This window comes from Camelus bactrianus, chromosome 18 (assembly GCF_048773025.1).
Source record: "Camelus bactrianus isolate YW-2024 breed Bactrian camel chromosome 18, ASM4877302v1, whole genome shotgun sequence".
Taxonomy (NCBI): Eukaryota; Metazoa; Chordata; class Mammalia; order Artiodactyla; family Camelidae; genus Camelus; species Camelus bactrianus.
Window position 1 is genome coordinate 35,366,120 of NC_133556.1, and position 23,573 is coordinate 35,389,692.

At 45.7% G+C, this 23,573-nt stretch overlaps 1 protein-coding gene across 3 annotated transcripts in view; it reads right to left on the reverse strand.

Annotated features, from left to right (window-relative positions):
* The window catches only part of CPPED1 (calcineurin like phosphoesterase domain containing 1), a 182,231-nt gene that overhangs the window by 157,691 nt on the left and 967 nt on the right, over window positions 1–23,573 (reverse strand). For all 3 annotated transcript variants that reach the window (XM_074346818.1, XM_045521722.2, XM_010961729.3), the window contains exon 2: window positions 3,118–3,336. In XM_074346818.1, coding sequence (XP_074202919.1) covers window positions 3,118–3,336 — 219 coding nt within the window. The remainder of the gene's footprint in view (window positions 1–3,117; window positions 3,337–23,573) is intronic.

The following is a 23,573-nucleotide window of genomic DNA, read 5'->3' on the forward strand; positions in this document are numbered from 1 at the left end:
TAATGTGCTTTATCCCCATAGAGAAGCTTTATAAAATAAGAAAATACCAAGACAACCAAAAATACACCTGTAGAATGAAAACATACGTTTCAAGACCAAATGGACTCTACCCTGCACTTCTTAGACGTCTTCCTGCAGGCACCAAAGGTGCCTCTTAGCCACCCTGGACTTTGCACTTCCCTCACCAGACTGTAAGCTCCATGACAGGGCTGGTCTCTCATTTCCAACTATTACATCCACAGCGTCTTGCACTGTAACCGGCACTTCGTTTGCACACAGTCAATATTTGTAGATGAGCGAATATTATGATGGATATTTACAATGGAAAAGCGAATTATGACTTTCCTTAGAAAAAGCATGATTTGTTCTTTTTCTTCAATTTGAACTTAAAACTGCTTGGCCCAAGATATTATTTATGGTAGAATTAAAAGTATGTGCTCTGATTTTATTTGTCTATTAATATGTGCATTTGATAATTAACAATGTGCTAAGCAGTCAAAGCAAATAATTACTTTTCCAGCGTCTGCCCCTGCATATGAGCTAAATGAGGGGGAAGCCACTAATTGCATATTAAAAAATGCAATTAAATGCAAAAAAAAAAATGGTTAACTAGTTTCAAAATGTTCTGTTTAAATCTCAGGCCACAATATTCAAAACAGTTACAGACCTGCAACTGAGTCCTGGCTCAGTTACAACTTCAAAACAGTCCAAATTTTCAGAACAGATAAAATTCCACTCGAGTCACACTGAATACAAACAAGTACTCAAAAAGTTTGTCAGTTCACATTTATAAGGTCTTCCGACCCACTGGTAGAGTTGATCATAAAAACTCTTACCTTTTAATTGTCTTATGTTCAGTACACTTTATTTAAGCAGCAATGTAATCATACGGAATCCTTTTTTTTTAAATCTTACTTTGAAATATGACTGAATATATTAACATAATTCAGAACCAGTCGGTAAACATCTACAAGAACATGTTATATAATTGTAGAGAGCCTCATAATATTCTATTTTCAGAGAAAAAAAAAAAACAACCACTGGACAGAAAAACAGTAAATTTGGAATCTGTGTTCAAGGATCCAATAAAAGCAGAAGTTTGCTCACTGTGTGGTCCAGAGTGAGAGCTCGAGCTGATGCTAGCGCATATAGGGCCAAATGATTCCAAAGAAACCAGCTAACTGCAAATCAGACCGTTTGGAAGTACCATTATTCTGCTGGACCAACTAACACATTACCTTGGTTTACCTTGCGAACCAAGACTCCGAGTCCTGCCATGATTTCTAACTCCTTTAGAAACTGGGGTACTCTGTGGTCACTTTAGCAGTGTACAGTCTCAGCACTGGGGAACCCTCAGCCAGAGTCACCAAGGACAGCCAAGTTCATAGTTGGCTATGATTTTACCTCTTGACAAAACAAAACTCAGCACCATCCTGTGAACACATTTCTGTACCCAGCTGCTGAGATGTTCAGCACCTGCACGGAGGTACAGAGTCGTCTGCCCTGTACTGTGTGGCCCCAGACTGTCACGGTTTTAAATCCTTACTGCATCAATGGGCTCTTGGCTCAGAAACCGAGGCTCTAAGAAAGTAAGGGGTCTGGCCAAGTGCACCTAACGTCTCAGTGGAGCTGGCATCCCGGCCATCTGAGCCCTAGTGCAGGTCTTTGTCCCTTGCCGTATTTCCTCTCTTCCCCATCCTGCCACCTTCATACAGGCCCAACAGCAGGACAGGCTGCTTTTCTAGGAATGGCATCACTGGGTTCTACCCCGTGGGAGTCCATGACGTGGGCATGTCCACAATCATGACTTGGGGTAAAACATGCATAAACAGAGAATGAGGGAAGGTCTGAGGGGTCTCCCTGCCGGTTACACTCCCTGGACTTCAGGGAGAGCCATTCTGGGTGGTCCCTCTTCCATCCTCACATGTCCTCTCTGGGATTGTTCTGGATAGGTAGGCTAACCAGACAAGTGAGCCCTGGTGGGGAGGAATTAATGCACCCAGGCTTGCTGCAGAGAGTCTCAGATTCCACAGGCTTTAGAAATCGTAACAGGAGTCTTTGTGTACAAGGTAGTTAGCCAAAAACAAACATCCACAGCAACTGCAGTGTTTTCTGCAATGGTCTCTGGGTCATCTCTGTTCCACTACGTTGAGACTAGGACACAGATAAGAGTGACCATGGGCATCTGCTCTGCCTCCCAGACAAGCAGGGGTGGTTTCCACTTGCTTATAGTTGCTCACTGAGCTTTATACTTGCCTGGGAGAGGATATCAGAGTAGGAAAGGGGAAGAAAACAAAAAGGAAGTTCTAAACGGCATCTGTTATTTTCACATTCCTAGTATCTCACTTTTCTTTAGAGGAACCATCCTGTTATTCTGACCACTTGGCTGCAATAGAGCTGACCCCAGACCCTGGCTTCTTGGGGCCATAGGAGCTGGATGGGTGTTGGTCTGGAACTCAGACTGGGCCACCAAGAATAAGACAATCTCTGTTGTGGTTTCAGTAAGAGGGATATAAGCTTAGAGCTGCCAGGAGCCACTACCTAGAGAAAGCCTGCACGAGACTGAATTCAACCCAGAGGAAAGCAGGACTGAGTGACGAAGAGACCAAATCCTGATAACAACCTCTGAGTCCCTGGATACAGCATACCTGAAGCCCAGATCTGCCCCTGGACTTTATATAGTCCCATAAGGTAACATTAATCTTCAAAAAAAAATTAATCCAGTTCAAGTTAGGTTATAACTTAAAACTGAAAAAGCACTAATACAGGAGAAATAAAAGTGTGAGAAGAGAAATGAAAAGAGATTACATTTATGGATATGGGACCTGAAACCAGTTTAAGTTTGTCCCCTAGAAATGAAGAAAGGTGACCCGTGGGAATCTGTTCCATTTTTCATAGTAAGCTCAGATCATCAGAACTGTAGCTCTGCCTAATTACTGTGATTAATCTTGCCAAATTCTAAATATAAAACGAGTTTGTGTTTTCTGATGTTTGATGATACTGCAACAGTCGTGAAAAGGAACCAGCCATTCCTGAATAGAGACGTCTTTTAAGAGAAAATTTTTTTTTTCTTTCTGGGTGAAGGAGAAAAGGTCACAGCACCGATACAAGTCTTACCTGGCATGGCGTGGATGAGGTCCCCGCACAGAACAAAGAATTTGGGCTTGGGGTCCAGTTTGTTGATGGCCTGAACAGCTAGCTCAGTCAGACGGATCTCCTGCCCCCACTCATCACCACCGCTGTCACAGTCCCCCGTGGACCAGGCCTTCATCAGTCCAAACTGTGGGTCTGCACCTTGGATGAAGTAGAAGGGGCCTTTCCATTCCCTTTCCTTGTCTTAAAAGGAAAAAAAAAAAAAAGAGAGAGAGAGAGAGAGAGAAGGAGAGAGAGAGAAGAAATATTATAAAATCTGTCAGGGAAAGCATCCAGGTTACTGTGCGAGTGGATACAATATTTTTCTTAAATTAAGTAGGTCATTTTAATAAGCTGCTTGTTCAAACATACCATTTCCCTGTCATAGTCTAGAGGATTTTGATTTATACTAATTATGCCTGGGACCTGGCGATTCCCAAAGGCCAAGAAAAACCACGTGGGCCGTAACAGCTACACAACCAAGCTGTTTGTTTAAGAGCTTGACGGCCAAAATCGAGTACAGAGGCACAACAGCTGCTGTATAGAGGATATTAATGTTCAATAGTTTTTTAATTAGAATTAAAAATACCCCAAATTGAAAGCTGCCAGAAGTCTTACGTTTAAATTACTAGGTGAAGTGCTTTCAAATCTTCTATGCCAGGCTTAAGAGCACAATTTGCACTATTTTGGGGCACATGATAAAATCTTAATTATGAAACTTGGAGCTCGGAAGCTCCGGCTATCTGGTGGGAAAGGCAGTGTCAGAAATGAAATCTTAGTCAATGTTTGGGGGGAATAAAAAACAAACAAACACAGACGCTAACAAGGAAATGCTAAGGTGTGCAAAAATTAAAGGGGAAGCGATGGCTAATTTAAATTGGATGCATGGGGAAGGCCTCCCTGAGGTGGCCGGATCTAAATCCCTGAGGTCAAGATGTCCTAAGCTTTTATAATTCCACGGCCACCCTCCCACCAACTAGGCCTAGCTTACTGTCACCCGGATCTCAGGCTTTAAGCCACCTTTCCTTAATTCCTCTTCCAGGACTTAAGAAGACAAAACTACCTGTACGTACTTTTGAGAACAAACTGTACATGTGTGGGAATCCACGGGTTCTTGACCTATAGCTCAGAACGCCAGCTGTTCAGTCAAATACAACCGACCTAGACTCAGTCTGAACAGGGTCTGCATCAGAACCCTGTTGTATGCATCTCATTGCCAAGGATGGCCATCCAGCACCACAAGGCAGTCAACTCAGATTCACTAAGCCCTTCCTACCCATGGGGAAAAGACTCCAGGATGCCCCCGACGGTCCCTGGGTCCTAATATTCACATCCCTGTGCAATCCCCTCCCCTTGAGTGTGGGCTGGACCTGGTGACTCGCTTCTAATAAGCAGAATACAGTGATGGGAGGTACCTTTAGAGACTGGCTAGATCAAGACATGGAAACAACCTAAATGTTCCTCAATGGATGAATGGAGAAAGAAGATGCAGTATATACATACAATGGAATATTATTCAGCCTTTAAAAGGGGGGAATTTTGCCCTTTGGGACAGTAAGGATGGACCTGGAGATATCAAGCTAACTGGAATAAGCCAAGCACAGAAAGACAAAACCTGCACGACCTCACTTACATGTGGAATCTAAAACAGATAAACTCGTAGAAGCAGAGAGTAGAATGGTGCTTTCCAGAGGCTGGAGGGTGGGGGAAATGATGATCAAAGAGTACAAACACTCAGTTAGATAAAGAAGTTCTGGAGATCTACTCTACAGCATGGTGCCTACAGCCAACGATATTGTATTGTACACTTAAAATCCGCTAAGAAGGTAGATTTTAAGTGTTCTTATCACAGATGCACAAAATGACAACAACAACAATAAAAGGAGCAGGGAGAAACTGTAGGAGGAGACGGATGTTTACGACCTTGATGGTGGCGATGGTTTAGCCCCAAACTCACTGACTTGTACACATTAAATATGTGCAGCATTTTATATGTCATCACACCTCAATACAGTGATTTTTTTAAAAAGAGATTAGGCTTAAAAAAAAAAAAAGACTCTTACTTTCCTCTTTTCCTCTCTCTCTCTCTCTCGGAGCCCTTGTCTTGGAGGAAAAGGGCTGCCATGATGAGTCCCACTATGGACAGGCCAACAGGGCAAGGAGCTGAGGGAGGCCTCTGGCCAACAGCCTGTGATGAACAGAGGCCCTCCATGCAACAACCTGAAGGGAACTGAATCCTGCCAACAAGCACGGGACTAAACTTGGAAGAAGACGCTCCCCAGGCAAGCTTTCAGATGAGACCACACCCTAGGTGGCACCTTGACTGAACCCTCGTGAGACCCAACAGCAGGACTCCCCAGCTAGGCTGCACCCCAATTCCTGATGGCAACTGTGAGGTCATGCATGTTAGCTGTCTCAAGCTGTCAAGTCTCAAGGTAATTTATTATACAGTATTCACTAAGATTAGATAAAGGGCCAGGAAGGAGTCAGCAAAACTTCTTCAAGAGCTGAGGTTTGGTGTCACAAAAAAAAAAAAACACTGAGATTCTGATTTGTGTTAATCATTGGCATCATTTATTTTACTTGAATAATAAGCTTTTTGCATGATGAATATTGTGTTCCTGTTTCCAAGGCAGTATGCAGAACTGTTTAAACTGGATAAATTAATCAGGGAGATGATCGTCACCCCAAGGTTGGGGCATAAATCAATCTGCTGCACCAAACAGAATTTATAAGCAGTTTTCTACAGTGAATGTTCTTAACAAATATAGTTCCCTACGACAAACAGTCATAGTCTCAAAAAGTCAATAGTCTTTGGAGTTATTAAAATAAATCTTTCATTATTACTTGTTTACTTACTCGTAAAATCTTAGATAGAATCTCAATTTTATGACAAGGTACAAAATAAATACATTTGACCCAAAATGAATGCCAGCTCCCATACCACTGTTCCATCTACCTTATCTATCGAACCGAGGCACTTTGTTGACTTGAGGTTCTGCATTCTCAAAAGCACCTGGATCCTCTTAAAATTCCTGCGATAGAAGTTTGTGATCTTTGGTCTCATCTCAGTTTTAATCAAGGCTGAGTTAGAAATATTTGAGGCTTGTAATGCTTACTAATAAGCTGAAGGAAACTTTCGTAAATTTATACCTACCCCACCCCTCGGAAGAGTAAATTTTTATATTAGGAAAGTGAATTCTTAACATTTGCATTAAAAATTATTTCACCGAAGTCCGGAGTTAACGCCCAGGGCAGGGCGTAGGTATGAGTTGACTGACATCTCCAAGAGCCTGGGGGGAGCTGACCATGCCAGCCCCTCCAGGGCATGGCCAGTGCCTGCCCCCTGCTTCTCCCTTCACTCTCCCTGCAAGCCATGCTCTGGCAGTTCAAACCGTGGAAGTCTGGAGACAGTGAGGTGCATTCCTAAAGCACCTGAGAGAAATCAGGGCATTTTAAAAAACGCTTTAAAGACCCAGTGGTTCTTTTGTTTGTTGTTTTGTTTTGTTTTTAATTTTCCTAGTCAAAGAACCTTAATGTGAGACAACCTGAGAAATGCCTGATAACCTAAATAAAGGAGCAGAATTACCTGGAAATGGAGGCTGAGAGACAGGGAGAAGGCAAGAAGCAGCCATGCTTGCTGGGCCTCCACCTCGGTCCCCGAGGCGTGGCCCATGGGCCAGCACATCACCATCACCATCACCATCACCATCACCATCACCATCACTCAAGCCGCCCCAGGCCTGCTCAGTCAGACTATGTATTAACAAATGCAGGTGATTTTATGCAAATCCAAGTTTGAGAAGCAAAGGGTGCAACTAATCAAGGAACTGTGTGTTTTATAACACACAGATAACAAACAGATGTGAAGTGGTTGTTTCCCCTGAACTGAAATAATATCTCAGAGGATTTGTTGTTGTTATTGTTGTTATTAGTGGTTGTGTTTTTCTGATTTGCTTTGTGTTTTGTTTTGCGTATTTTCCTGTTCACTCTGATGTCCTGCCTCTGTCCAGCTCAAGTAGCTGGTCCTAAACATTTCTTGGTATTATCCATTGCTATCTAATCATCTCCCTTAAATCACCTTTCAAAACCAATTCAGTATTCTTGGTAAGAGTTCCCAAGGTAAGAACTTAATCAGGGAATTCATTACTAACTAGAGAATTGTAACCCTTTAGATTTTCACATGACTTCATAGCATATAATAAAAATACTCTTTAGCAAAGTATGTGTTTTCAAAAACACAGAGAGGTATTTTTCCCCCCAAATTTGTTAAAAGAACGCAGTCAGGGACTGTAATTGGTGACTATGATAAAGCCAAGGTCAATTTTGAGATAAACTAAGTACTTGCAGAATGAATGAATTAAAGAAGCGAGTTGATTAAATTAAGATCTCATTTCTGACCGTGATGGTAGCAAAACAAGACTGTAATCTTTTGAAACACTGCCACAAACCTCTGGATAATGCCTGTTTGGTTCCCAGTGCTGAGACAGAGTAAAGCATACATTTATTTAACTAAAACACCTAAACCTGCTATAAGTAAGAATGTTTATAGCGCATTTAATTTTTTCAATGTTAATTTTTTTCAACAAATTCAAAGAGATGGTGCATTAGCTATGTAACAAAGCACCACAAATGTAGCACCTTGAACAACACACATTATCTCTCTCACAGCTTCTGTAGGTCAGGAATCTTGGGCACAGCTTAGTCTCTGGTAATTCTTTTATCAACCCGCATCACCAGCCAGACGCTTTGTGCCCACACCACCACCCAGGAGCAGGGGACCACTCAGGGTCTTCTGCTGAATACCTCTCATAAGCTGCTATCAAAGTGTTGGCCAGGGCTGGGGTCTCATCTGAAGACTCAGGTCAGGCAGGGTCTGCTTCCCAGCTCACTTAGGAGGTTGTGGGCTGGTGGACTTCAAATGGAGCAGGACCATGTGGGGCGCTCCTGGTACAAACCCTTCCTGTACCCCATTTCTCTTTTGTAGGAAGTAGGCTTCAGCCTCCTGGACCTTCCCTGAGTTCCAAAAGGCAGATTCAAACAGTTGGTAATCAGGGAAGGGAGGGGATACAGAAACTAGGGGAGAACAGTCAAGAAACAATAGTGCAGCCCTAGGGCAGGGTTCTGGGCATATACATAGTATCTTTGAGTTCTTCTGCAGGAACTAAGCCCCTGCCCACCCAGGTGGAGGGTGGTAACTTCAGGCGGAGCACAGGATTCCCAGAGCATCGCTCAGTTACCTCACCACCGACCAATCAGAAGAAAGTCACACGCCCTGCAGCCTTCACCCCAAATTTTGTCTGTAAAACCCTTTTCCCCAGAAACCATGGGGAAGTTTGAGTTTTTCGAGCACGAGCCACCTGCCTCCTTGCTTGGCCTTTCAATAAACCTTTCTCTGCTCCAAACTCAGACTTTCGGCTTGTTGGGCCTCACTGTGCGAAGTGCACAGGAACTTTTGTTTGGCAACGGACTGAGGGCACCTGTTCCCTGCTGGCTGTCAGCCAGAGGCCACCCTCAGTTCCTTGCCATGTGGGCCTCTCCCACATGGCAGCTCATAACGTGGAAATTTGCTTCATCAAAGCCAGTGAGGTTTGCCAGCAAATAGAAGTTACCATCTTAGGTAACATGACGACAGAAGTGACAGCCCACGACTTTTGTCACATTACAGTCAAGTCGCTCAGCCAGCCCACATTTGTGGTGCCTTGGCTGGCACTCTCTGGAGTCATGAAACCCCACCCCTGGGCTCTCTGTGTGCCTGGAGCCCACTGACACCTTAACCCCCCACTACCCACTGCAGGACCCTTCACATACCTGCATTTCTGCAAGATAAAAATTATCTCCTGATGTGTGTTTACCCTAACAAAGCTAAACCGCCCCACACGATACCTTAAGCAGAAAGGCCTCACATCCTGCCCTGAGCAGAGTTGTAAAACCTATTGTTCAGAGAAGTCCCTGACACATCTTACAAGCAATCAGGTACCTGTGCACGAACTGATCATGCAGCTCCTACTCCTTGTGGGCACACCCCTCTACCCCCAATAGAAGACCCTGCACATTTGCCCCAGTGCTCATTCAGGCACCTCTTGCCTGTGTGACCCGCTATTGCCTGTAGCAGTGTATCTATTAAACTTTCCTAAACATTTTTTGGTCTCTGGTAATTCTTTTACCAACCAGCATCACCGGCCGGGCATCACCGGCCCGCCGTGTTGTGCCCACAACACTCAGGAGCAGGGGACCACAGAGACCGCCAGAGGTCAAGGACCACTAGGAGGCAGGGTCTGTCTGCCACAGATGATAATATTAACTAACGCACTTACTTAACTAATATCAGGTACCCATGAGTTTACACCTGACCCTCCTGAACTCATTCGTTGCAGCCTATCCTATAAAAGCTGAGGACTTACCATATAGAAGCCCACTGTTTCCTCCTTAAGAACTGCAAATTGTGCTGGAGGGATTCTCAGAGTTACTTTAACCAATCCTCTCATTTAACTGAGGCCTGGCTAGGGGCCTTCGTCATGGATCAAGTTCAACATTACACAGTTAAGGAGCAGCAGCCTCTCCTGTTCAGTATCTCAGTGCTGCCGGAGAAAGCCATGAAGAAGACGGAATGTTCCCTGGGATGCCTACAAGTTGCCCGCCTCCATAAAGATACTTTTGTCTCCAAAAAGTTTCCTTTAAGTGGCACATCTTGGTGAATAAGAAAGCTGTACACAGAGAGAATGCTGGCAAGGCCCAGAGCTTCTCCCCAGCAAGCTTGTGATGCTCCCAGACCCTGCCAACAGCAAAGGGCTGATTCAGGGGTACAGGCTGGGGCCCAGGACATCCTCCTTCTGTGGGATGCTAATTGGTGATCTCCTCCAGAGACTGCAAACTCCAGGTCTCTGGATGCGATCTGGCTAGCAGATGTGTTCTGTTTGGCCCACACAGTGTTTATAAAATTTTGAATTTGTTGCCAACATCTTAAATTCATGAGTTTCACATATATACCTGGCTTTCCGGAATCTCATAGAAAATCTGGCTGCACTAGGAGTGTGCCAACGATCGGCTAGGGCTGAGCAGTAATTGTCCCTTTAGTGAGGTGAGTGCTCTGGAATTCACCAGGGTCCACACCTGGCCTCTGCAGACCTCTGGGATGAGAAGCCTTTATCTACAGTAACCCTTCCATTGTGCTTAGAGGTACAGGAGGTGAGAGACGCAGAGTCAACGGTAAATAACTTGATCAAGATTAACAAGGGTCAGGGCGGGGAGGGGTGTGCAGAAGCTCGGGGATGACTACCACAGAGCCCCACTTCAGGGCAGGTGAGATCACAGAGAAGACTCAGCCAGCCAGGCATGCCGAGGTCTGCTCGGATGACAAGCCAGAAGCAAGCTCCAAGCTACCAGAATACAGCGCCATACTTTGGTGTGTTACCACAGCCTAAGTCAAATGTTAACATTTATTTGAAAATACTTTTTAAAGGAAAAATTGGCCATATAAAGAAATCTGACTCATCCATTGTAACAAGATTTGGCCACTCCAATTTTCAGCTAATGGAAAGAGACTGCCATAGAAACAATCTTTCAAAATTGGAGGATAAAAAGGACAGCGGATTTTGGGTGGTCAGGAACCGCCTGCGAGTCTCCTTTAAGCCTTTACTGGCTACAAAGCAACTGTCTACAGAGAAGAATCTTAAAAAAAGAAAAACCTTTAAAACGTCACATGATTCCTTATCATTATGTTTATGTGCCAATACCCTGCCTGAAAGACAGAGATTCAAATTGCAATCACTCTTCACAGTCTGCATTTTTAATATCACAAACTTGATGTTTTCTTGGATTTGTCTCTGCCAACATACTTCCTCTCATTCAGTTTTATTATACCTCTTGGGCATATTAGCCAGTTGTTGATGAAAGCTGACTTTTTAATATATACCAAGAATCAGAAATTTCATTGATCCTTTCATTATTATCAGCTAATCAATGGCTAACAATAATAAATGCACCCCTGAAAGCAAATGAATCACTACTTTCATCATGCAACTAGGAAAAAGGCCTCCGGGAGCCAGCCATGTCACTGATTAATACCTAATTCTGTAATAATTTATATTCTCATGATGTGCTTAACCTATTACTTTATAGACAACCTCAAACAATTCGAGGTGGAATGATAATAATTTAATTTTTAAAAGTCTTGTTTTCTAAATCTAGTTTGACTCTTGCAAGACAGAGTTAAAATCATAAGAAACTGGTTCAGAATATTTACAAATTTGGCGTTTTGACTCCTGTTAACTTACCTGACTCAAAATGACAACATGAATTGGACTATAGAATCTTCTTTTTTTTTAATTACTTTTTGTGTTCTGTTTTTAAAAAAAATACTTTATTTATTGTTTCTGGTTTTTTTGTTTTTGTTTGGGGGCAGGTAATTAGACTTATTTATTTATTCATTTATTTTAATGGAGGTACTGGGGATTGAACCCAGGACCTCGTGCATGCTAAGCATGTGCTCCACCACTGAGCTATACATACCTCTGATTGGGACTATCGAGGCCACGTTATCTCCATTTGACTAAAAGTTGCAGAATTAGCTCAGCACTAACTGACAGTGCCACCACCTTGGGTCAGTGTGCGTCATTCCCACTGGGGTGACCAAGACAGCTCCACGCAGTACTCCCCGCCCTGACCTACTCAGGCAACCACCTCCATTATGATTCTTCCTAAAACCCTTATCCTAATCATCAAACTCCCTTGCTAATGGGCCACTCTCTTCTGCTCTCCGTGAGGAAAGGCCTGAGTTTGCTCTCCCCCCCAGCATACCGTCAGAATGCAGCATTTGGTCGCTGGCAGGTGGCAGGCACTCAGTAAGCATTTGGTGAAGGGATAAATGAAGACATCAATGGATCCTCGCTCATTCTGGCACCTGGGGCTAAAATGTAGCCCGAAACTTTTCCAGCTGTACTGATTACTGTTTCCACTAGACTGGTGGCTCTAAACCATGGATGATTTTGATCCCCAGGGGGCATTTGACATCGGGAGACATTTCTATATGTCACAATATAAGACAGCGATAGTGCTTCTGGCATCCAGAAGGCAGAGGCCCGGGATGGGGCTGGACAACCCGCAGTACACAGGGTAGCCCTACAAGAAGAATGACCCCACGCAGGTCAGCGCTGAGATTGAGGAACCTGCACAAGGCGCACCACGGGAGCCCTCCAAACAGACCCTTACCGGCTCCTCGGACACACCCCATCCTTTCCCAGCCCTTCCTCCAGGGGGCACTCTCCATTCCACTGACTCCTCCTGCAGAGACGTCATCTGCCTCTCCAGCCCAGCTCAGACGTCCCTCCCTCCCTCCCCTGTGAGCTGACACAGCTCCACCTCCTTTCCTCGTTCAGCAAGTCTGATCTGAGGATAGGTGCCACTCTAGTCACTGGACATTCAGCAGCGGGCAAGGCAAGGTCCCATTCCTTAAACCTTACAGAACAGTAGTGAGATGGGCCAAGAACAGGTCAACAACTAAGCTCATGTGCTCCTCAGTGCCGCAAAAGTAATCGGGGTAACCACGGACGGAGCAGCTGCTGTGTGGGAGAGCTCTGCAGTGGACAGAGCAGTGAGGCGACTCGGGAGATGAGATCTGGAGACGAGAGGAGCCAGGCATGGGGGTGGGGAGGGAAGAGGGGCTGTGGGGACGTACCCCAAGCACAGAGCACAGCGAGGACCAGACCCTGAGACCAGGGGCAAATATGAATGTAGGGCAGGCGACAGACATGCCATACCCACACATGTGGGCTTGGGGAAGGGCTTCAAGCCCCTGACCCACTTTGGGCCTCTGTCTTCCAAAGCCCTGACCAGGTCCCAGAACAGCCCTGAATCTGACGCTTGAGTCCCAGGCTCAAATCCCACTTCTACCCTTTACCAACTCTGCGACCTGATGCAAGTCCCTTAACCTCTCTGGGCCTCAGTCTCCTTATCTGTAAAGAATAACTTACCGCCCTCAGAAGGGCTGGTGTGAAGAATTACTGAGTTAATGCGTGTAAAGCATTTGGACTCGGCACCCAGGAAGTAGTCGAGGGTGAGCTTTTATCTCCATGACTGCCATTCGTTATTCATGGTAACTCCGACCCCTATCGTAGCACAGAGCTACCAGAATCTTACCCATTTCTTTGTTCCCCAGAGCACACAGTAGGGCTCAGGAAGTATCTGATGATATATACACGTGTACATACACACACACGTACATTTATATGCTTTGGGCTTAACATCTTTTCCTTCACGCACTTGTCGATAACTGCTTTGGTTATAAAATGGCAAAGATGGGCAGCTTTACAGCCGCCTGGAGGCTTTCTGGCTAAAGAGCAAATGCCAACGAAATGCAATTTTTGCCGTGTCTCACAGGAGCAATCTGCACAGTGGATCACAAACTAAGCGTCTTCCGCAATACCCCTCATCTTCTCTGGGGGCTAATCTTATTTTAGTGGTTAAAAAAAAAAACACACGCAAAAGCAGCAAAACAATTTTCACCACTTTGGGACTCTTTCTGGTTTAACAATCCAAACGTCCCAACAGTAAGACCGCCAGAACTTAATGCGGCAGTTACCAGCGTCTTTCACGAGTGGTTGCCTATGGCTGGCGGGAGGGGAAGGTGGGGGGTGACAGCTAAGGGGTGTGGGGTTCCTTTTTGGGGTGGTGAAAATGTTCTAAAATTGACTGTGGTGACGGCTGCACAACTCTGTGAATACACGAAAAACCACTGAATTGTTCACTTGGCGGTTTAAAAAATTCAGGACACCCTCCCCCCCGCCCCGAATAATTGTGACAGCAGAATCCTCAGAGTCTCCATATTACGCTTCCCAAGTAACAAAGTGGATCTACTCAACCTCTCTCTTCCGGCCTACACCCATCCAAAAGGCAGCTACTGAGCTACACAAAAGCTTCTGAGTCACAGCTTGGCTGCCGCACTTGCCTCGTAGGGATGAGGGACCTGCCAGCATCTTTATCTGCAGCCCTTCAGAGAAGTGAAGAGAGCAGATGGGCCGGGACTGCTCGGCCAGGCGGCTTTTGGCATCGGTGGCTTCGGCCAACACTGTTCTAGACAACGTCTCAGGCGGGCAAAGAGACATTTTCCAAACCTCTCTCACTCTGCAGAAGCAGAGCGCCATTCAGGCCGGTGAGTCTTGGGGGGAGGTTTGCTGTGACTATTTAGCACTGTTCCCCGTGTTCCGCTGCCAAGAGAGCAGGCGGCTGCGGGCCCAGGTGGTGCCTCCAGGAGAACAGGAAGAAGGCACTGGCGCTGGGCAGGGGCAGCCCTGCAGGCACAGGCTGGGCGAACAGAGGACCTGGATGCAAAGAGAAGACCCCCCCTTCCTGGGGGCAGGTGCAGCCCCGGGAGAGTCGCCCGCAGCGGAGGCACTCTAAGTTCCGCACCAGCTGCAGAGCCACCAGGGTGGTTTGCAAGGGTCCTGCTGACTGGTTCAGTGCCTTGGATTCTTCTGCTTTGTCCAGAGAATTGATGGCGTGTGTAAGCCATGGGTTAGGCAGATACACCCAAGTGATCCAGGGGGCAGTGTATTCATTTTCATTCATTTATTCACATGACAAATGGACACTGAAGGTCCACTGCTGCTGGACACCATCCTAGGTCTGGGCTTCCTGCCCAGTAGGAATCTCTCATCTAGAGGCAGGGACAGACATCAAAGTCACAGCTGTAAACACACAACTCTAAGCTGTAATACGTATCATAAAAGGAAAGAATGGGTGAGGATCTGCACAGGCTCCTCTTAGACTGCGGCCTGAGGAATGACAAAGCAGAGGAGAGGAGAGGGACAGACAGCAGCCACGGCGAGGGCTGCCAGACCCAATTTCTGCTTCAAAGAGATGCCTTGGGATGCCGTCCAGGGAATGGACTGGAGGGACCAGGGGAGACACAGAGGCTGTTGGAACTGTCCAGGTGAGAGGCAAGGGCGCTGGGGTCCCAGTGTTGGGAGTTGGGCGACAGAGAGGTGGACAAAACCAAAGTGTGCTCTGGAGGTGAACGGACAGACAGGGGACAGCTGGCCATGGAAGGCATGGGAGGGGAGAAGCAGAGGGCAGGGATGACTCCCCGGCACCTGGTCGAACGATGAGTTGGGGGAGACTGGGAAGGAGCAGACTCGGGGGAGGACAAGGTGCTCTGTCCTATTCCAGCGTGTTCTGGTGGAGAGGCCAGAGGCTCGGGGGCCAAAAGAGCTGTGCTCTCTCCTTGACCCTCCGCTTCCTGGTTTGGGACCTAAAATCACCCAGGGGCAGCGGTGCCCTCACATAGATGAGGTCAACACGCGCGTCATCCCATTTTCCCAGCTGTGCCGTAAGGCGGATCTGGCCAACACTCTGCCCCTGTTTTACAAGAGAGGACCTGCAGCCTTACCTCGAGGATTTTTCTTCTTTTTCTTTTAAACAAGGCTACATGGGGAGTCGGGACATTCTTTTACTCTAAATATTTCCCAGGGTCTGACTCCACATCAGACGGTTCTGAGCATGGCTGGCAGCATTTCTGGGGCCCTGCAGTCTCCAGCTGCCCTGGCCCCATGTTACTGCCCCTTCCTCACTGGAGGATTTGAAAAAGTTAAAAATCACATTCTGCGCAAATATAAAAAGTTGTCAGTGAGTCCTCTCTGTGAAGAAGACACTCTCTTAACAGACGTCCACTGGACCGACGTGAAGAAGTCACCAACACTCCCCACGCCCTCTGCGGAGGCACTGACCAGGACCCAGGGCAAGCTGATGGCCTCCCCGTGCTCTACGCACCCCTGCCTCTCAGGAGTGTCCGTCTGAAGTTGTTCCCAGACCTGTTCACGCTACCACTTATTTTTAAATCACTTAATTTAATTAAACATGAAAGCCAAAGAAACAGGACTATAAAAAGGATTGTTTCCAATCAAACAAAGGTGGATGCTTTGAGAAGACTCAAGAAAGGCAAGCTGGTAAAAATAAAATACTCATGAATTAGGTGTTGGGGAGGCAGGTGTAAAAGATCTGAAGAAAAAGAAAGTAAAAATCTAGAAGAATTCTTCACTTAGAGTGCTTTCTAAGTGATTTTTAACTGACTACTCCACAGGAAAAAATCCAAACGGAGAAAGATACTTATACTGTAGTTGGAAAAAATTAAAAAAGGAAATTGTCTAATTAAACCTTGACCCCATACCAGTATGGACCTAGACCTAAATGTAACAGCTTAAATCATAATGCTTTTAAAAGAAAACACAGGAGGAAATCATCACAAGTTGGGTGTTAGGTAAAGAGTTCTTACACATGGCATCGAAAGCGGAAGTAATAAAAGAAACAGTTGATAACTGGGACTTCATCACAATTTAAAACTTTGGTGCCGCAAATGATATCATCAAGAAAGTGAAAAGACAATCCACAGAATGGGGAAAAAAAAAAACTGCAAATCATATATTTGACAAGGGACTTGTATCCAGAATATATAAAGAACTCTTAGGACAACTCAACAATAAAAAGAGAAATAACCCTATTAAAAACCAGGCAAAGGACCTGAATAGACATTTCTCCGAAGATTACAAATGGCCAATAAGCACATGAAAAGACGTGCAATGGCGTTAGGTGTTAGGAAAATGCAAATCAGAACCACGAAGAAGTTTCCTTTCACACCCATTTGCTTGGTTATAATCAAAGAGACAGACAGTAACAAGTGTTGAAGAGGATACAGAGAAATTGAGCTCATATGCGCTGCTGGTGGGAATATAAACAGTGCTGCTGTTTTGGTAAACAGTTTGGTGGATCCTCAAATTGTTAAACACAGTTCCTTAAACGACCCAGCAATTCCAATCCTAGGAGTCTACCTAAGTGAAACACATGTCCACACACAGACCTCTGTGTGGACGTTCATAACAGCTTTATTCATGACAGCCAGTGTCCAGATGGAGGGATGCCCGTCAATGTTCAAATGTTCACCAGTGGGTGGATGGATAAACAAAATGCTGTTATCCATACACCGGGATAACTGTTCAGTAAAAAAGGAAAAAAGTGCTGATAGACACTGCAACATGGGTGAACCTTGAAAAGATTACACTAAGCAAAAGAAGCCAGTCACAAAAGACCACAGGTTATTCGATTCCATATGTATGAAATGTCCAGAAAAGGCAAAGCTACGGAGGTAAATTACTAGTTGACTGTGCTGGGAGTGGAAACATAAAGAGACTGAAAATGCATAAAGTTTAGTTCTATGGGGGACGGAGCTGCTCTAAAATTGTGATGTTACGACCACTCTGTAAATCTATTAAAAACAAGCAAAATTTAAAAAGAGTAGATGTGATGGGACCTCAATAAAGTTATTTAAAAATAGAAAAACAAAGGGAAAAGGCATTCAAAACTAAAAGTTCGTTTGTCTCTTGCAAATGCTATCATGGGAACTTTGTGACACTGATTTTTACGGATGATGATAATGAGGAGGGATAAATCATCGAAATTCTTAGTTTAGTCATGGGAACCCTTCTCAAATAGAGAACTGGTTTGGCCTACGTGTGTGGCATCCTTAAAGGCATTCACTTCACTTTCTTCATTATTACCTTAGAATTTTTTGCACCACAACCCTCTTCAAACTTGAACAAACACTCCCAGGTCTACTGTTTCTAGAGAAGTTCTTAGGTGAGACTTGGAAGGGGTGGAGTACGTTATCTTTTAGAGATTTCATTTATTCTTTATATGTGAGAGGGTTGCCAGAAGGATCAAGAGACATTCAGGATTAGTGAATGTAGTTGGCTCCTCTGAAACAGCTCGGGAGGTTTAAAATGTTTAGGGGCATAATCTTTGCAGGTAAACCGCTGAAGAGCCCTGTTCTCTAAGGGGGAAAATATCCAGGGGGTAAAATGAACTGGAAAGACAGATGAGGACCTGAAAACAATTAAGTATAGGTAATTTTGAAAACACAGTTTATCTTGGTATTTCTCCCTTTGAGAATTTCTTCAAAACAGATGTTGGAAACTTCTCAGAGACAATTATTTGTTAGGAGAAAGTAGTCTTAATTAGGATACGTGTCAAGGATATATAATTATCAATTTGTCCAATTAAAATGAATATTTGAACATGCCTGAGGATTGTGAACCTTCTCAGGTGAGACATGTACAATTTATTTTTTAGAAACATCTGTTGACAGAGCCTAGCAGATTGTGTTAACAAGAAATGGATGACTGAAGCCAAGCATCACGAACGACACTCCTGGAAGAAGGGCATGGGAATACTGTTGGGTTTTGGGGGGGGGGGGTTGGGGGCATGCGAATATTGTTACTCAAAAAGCACCAGAGGGGAAACGGTCCTAAAGTAAAGTGCTTGCCATAGACTGACTGTGTGTCTCCCCAAAATTCTTATGTTGAGATCTAACCCCCGCTGTGATGGTATTTGGAGGTGGGGCCTTTGGGAGGTAATTAAGTCATGAGGGCTTAGAAACGGAATTACCGCCCGTATAAAAGAGACCCTTAGAGTGCCCGCTCCTGGCTTCCTCTGTGTGAGGACACAGCAAGAAGACGGTCGTCCGTGAACCAGGAGGAGGGCTCTCACCAGACACCGAATCTGCGGGTTCCGTGACCTTGCACTTCCAGCCTCCAGGGCTGTGAGCGATACATTTCTGTCCAGCCTGTGGTGTTCTGTGACAGTGGCCCAAGCTGGCTACAACAGCCCTGCTTGACTCGACAAGCGTCACTTGAGAAACAAGCGGTTCTGGAGGAGGCTTCCAGTAGCAAGTGTGAGGGTTACCAGGGCTGTGCTTTCAGGCACTGTTGCTGGAGTTAACCAAACCTCTCTGCCAGGCAGTATGTATTTTGGCAAGAGACAGAAAAAGCCAGATCCTTTCCACCCTCTTCCGAGCCTGCTCTTGGGGTAACTCTACCAGCTCACCAACTCGAGTCTCTACCTTCCCACAGAGCCTGGACTGGTGGACCCTCCAAAAGCATCGCTCAAAGTCACCAGCAATGCTAATGGGGAACTAGCTAATGGGGACAAAGTCAGAGACAGACACAGCTTGGGGGGAGACTAGGTGTTCGACACCTAGTAAAGTGAACCCACAAGACTAGGGGCTCTAAGCCTGCCCCTCAAAGGCTGGGCCTCTACAAGCCCTGGGCTATATGACCCATACTGGGCACGCCCGCTGGAGCTACTCAGCCCAGAGAGGAGACCAAGTGCAGGTTATACTTCTGGAGAAGTTCAGGGTCCTTTCCCTCTTCCTAGCTCATCAGTTTATCTTCTAAGTCTCTCTCCATCCCAACCCCACCCACCATTCTTTTCCAGGTGAATGGCCCTGTTATTCTCTGGTCCCACAGCAGCCCTGGGGTAGCTCCAATGGGCTAGGAAGCTTCCCACCTCAGCAGCCCCATGATCGCCACTGGAAGCCCCATACCACCACCACACGCACCATCAACAAATTCGAAGTGAACACTGTGTACCTTGGAAATGCTGCTATCAGACAAGCTGGTGAGCTCCAGCTTCAAATCAGGTTGCACCTCAAGTTCCTCGCAAGCAGAAACTCCTCTGTTGATACTGCTACAGCTAGACTATTCTTTCCCAGTCGGAAATCTGATCATGAGGCCTTGTGTCGTTAGAACCACTTGCTACAATTAGATAATGACAAAACTCCTCAACTGCCCCCTGCCTCAGGCTCCAGGCTCACCCCACACCACACAGCTTGACTAGGGGCTTCATTCACCAACACCCTTCCCTGTCCCGTCCCATGGTGCCAGACTTTCTCCCTCGCTCTGCCCATGGGCTACAATGGTCTTCCCTCCCTTCAGCCCAGGTATGTCATCCTTCAGCAATCAGATGACATACCCCTTCCTCAGGGAAGCCCTCCCTGCCTGGCCTTATTAAAATGTCCCCTCACTTCCCTGACATTTGCCACAGCTGTGACGTGCTGGTTTGTGTGATGGCAGGATGGTGCTGGCCTCTCCAAGTAGTCACGTGCCAGAGATGCAGAATCACATCTGGTTTCCACTCATCACTGCACTCTGGCATCTGACACCATGCCTGGGCCAAGAGAGGTGCTTAGTACATTTGATGAGTGAGCAAATGGATAAAACAATAGACAAATGGATGGACAGACAGATGAAAAGACGGACATATGATGAACAGACTGGTGGAGGGATGGCTTGATAGACAAATGGATGGACAGATCAACAGTTAGGTAGATGAATAGTAGCAGGGAGAGATGGTCAAAGAGCACGTTTGTTCCCAGTTGTTCCCAGGGCCAACCCCTCTTCTGAGCTCTCCACCCTATCTTTTCCCTGCTCCTCTGGTACTGCTCTCCAACAATTATACTGCCTTTTGCATTTTTCAACCCCAGATCCATCTCAGACCAATCATGTGACCTTGGGCAAGTCGCCTGGCTTTTCTGACATTGATTTTTTTTCCCACTATAAAGACTGGACAATCCTAAGAGCTAGCTGACCAGGACTGTTTTGAAGATTACATGAGATAATCCACATAAAGCACACCTGATACATGCTGGATGCTCCTTTTGGTCTTACCATCACCATCACTGCTTCAGACCCTTCAGCCTTCCTTCAGCATTGCTCCTCCCTCAGGCTGCTGTTACCCTAAGTCTACCATGCATCACCCAAATGTCTCCAAACAGAATCCCAGCCTAGCTGACTTCACATCCTCACTCTCTACCACTCCTCAAACACCGTGCACCAGGCTTCCCCCTACAACTCTGCTGAAGGTGACGTAACAATCAACCTGCCATCCTTTGCTTGGCTAACATTCACCTAGACGTCTGCAGCATCTGACCCTATGACCCACCTTGCCTTAAGCCCTTCTCCCCAGCTTCGGTACCAAGACCGGCTCCTGGTTTTATCTTCCAAAATTTCTGGTTGTTTCCTGCTCTGAGACCTTCAGTGTGTCTTTTCTTTCTTCCTACACCCTAAACATTGGCAATATCCTAAGTTCTCTCTCTCTCTCTCACACACACACACAGTTCCCTATTCCACACACCTTTCCCTTAGTAGTACCACTGACTATTACAGCAAGACCATCTACTCCCTCTCTATGGATGGCACCCACACTCCCATCCCCAGCTGGGTGCTGCATCCCACAAGTTGCCTCAGATTTCCTGATGGCACCTCAAAGCCACCACTTCCCAAATCAATCCCAGAAAACCTGGCCCTACTCCCTGATTTCAGTTAACAGTCTCACCATTACCCAGGACCGACACTGAAAATCCCACTTACAGCCAAGAATTACTTCTTGTGCCGTAGCTCGATGCCTAGATTATGAGCCCATGGGGGTGTGTTGCTGGCCTTCCCCTCTCCTTTTTCTACTCTTCACAAGGTACAAGAGGGTGCCATGGGAACATAATAAATACTTCTTGAACTGAAAAGAGACACTGCAGAGTAACAAGGACTCCTCATAGCCTTCTAGTGGGAGTATAAATTGGTGCAAGCACTCCGAAGGTGATCTGACAAGATCTAGTAAAGCTGGGAAAGCTCATACCCTACAACCCTGAACTTTGCTGCTGGGTATATGACATGGAGAAACTTCCCCTTGTATCCACGAGAAGACTTGTACAAGAATATTCATAACAGCACAGGTGCCAAGAGTGAAAACCGGAGATTACTGAAAGTCTATTATATCAGGATCATAGCAGGAAATTACTGGCATGCTCAAACTAGGATAATTAAAGGAGTGTTTTTAAAAGGATTATTTAGGATGAGTTGAGTGCAGAAAAATCACAAAGGGCAGTTTCGGAGTTCAACACCGAAAAGCAGAACTACATCTGAAAAGAGGGAGGAAGTGATTACCCAAATCTGATATCCAGCTCAGGCTATCTTTAAAGAAGCAGTGTATTTCAGGTAAGGAACACAGCCAGCCTGAGGCAATCCCACAGGTAATAAACCGGGGAATACACACTCCAACTTTTGCTTCTCCCTTCCTCCAATCTCCAGTCTGGACTCCCCACTGAACTCAACAGGAGGCCAGAGGGCAAGAAGCCCACAGGTGAAGCCCATGGAGTCAACCTCCTGAAGCATAGCTGGGGAGAGAATAGATTTGGAGAAGCAAAGGGAAGACACTCAGACTCCAGCAACAGATTATTAAGTATATGTTAATACAATGGAATACTGCCCAACAGGAAAATGAGCAAACTAGAGCCACCTATATCAGTACAGATAAATCTCAAAACCCTCACACTGGGCTGAAACCAAGCAGAACCCCGCTGGACCCTCCTCTATCATAAAAAAAAAAAGTTTCTGCATGTCCTCCATTTCCTGTTAGTAGAAAAAGGCTGTAGTCTCTTCCCAGACCTTCCCTGAGTTCCAAAGAGCAGATTCAAGCAATTACTCATTAAGGAAGTGAGGGAAAGCAGAAACAAAGGAAAGGCAGACAAGAAACAAGTGCAGCCATGAAACAGTCCTAACTCCTCCTCAAGGGATAAACCTAACAATCGGATACAGATCTTTCAGTTGTTCTGCAGGAACTAAGACCCCCACCCAGGTGAAGAATGGTAACTGAATGTTGAGGCCCCAGACTGGTCAGAACCAGGTTGAGGATTGAGATTCCTGGAACACCACCCTGTCACCTCACCAACAATCAAAAAAAAAAGTCATATCCTCTGCAGCCGTCACCCCAAATGTTGTCTTTAAAAACTCGTCCCTGAAAACCAAGGGGAGTTCAGGCCTTCTGAGAACGAACCCTCTCCTTGCTTGGCCCTGCAGCAAACCTTTCTCTGCTCCAAACTCTGATTTTTGTGTTTCGCCTTGCTGTGTGTCGGGTACACAATCTTGGGTTTGACAACAGAGTGAAAGAAGCATATTAGAATATTTAGAGAATGTGCCCTACAACAGATTGTATTTTCTAAAAATTCACCTCAAATATATTTCTGGCCCCACCTGCTCTTCCAGAACCTTGCCACACACCCTATCCTACCCCCAACAGTTGTAAGGAAAAGAACAAGGCTTTAGGACAGAGAATTACAGGAGAAACCTACTTTAGAAAAGGGTCGCCAGGAAAAACCTGTTTGAGAAAGTGACAGACCTTTGGGGGGTGGGGGGGGGCAGTAATTAGGTTTATTTGCTTATTTAATGGCCGTACTGAGGATTGAACCCAGAACCTCCTGCATGCTAAACATGTACTCTGCCACTGAGCTACACGCTGCCTTCTGAACTTTAGGTAAGACATGAAGGTGGAGAAAGAGCCAACCCCACTAGCCCAACTATTAGCTAGGTGGGCAGAGAAGTGCAAACGCCAAGGCGCTAAGAGAAAGGACTTGGCCCTCTTAAACGGAGTTTAAAAAAAAAAAAAAAACGGTGAGTTAAAAAAAAAAAATAGGAGAACTGGGCAAGGGAAAGGATGGCTGGCATGACGCAAGAGAAGTGAGCACAAGCCAGATTATGAAGGACATCTGGAGTGACTTCCCTGGGGTGACGAAAATCGGTGAGTTTCTGGGAGAGGATTTGACTCTACGCAGCAAAAGGCTCTAA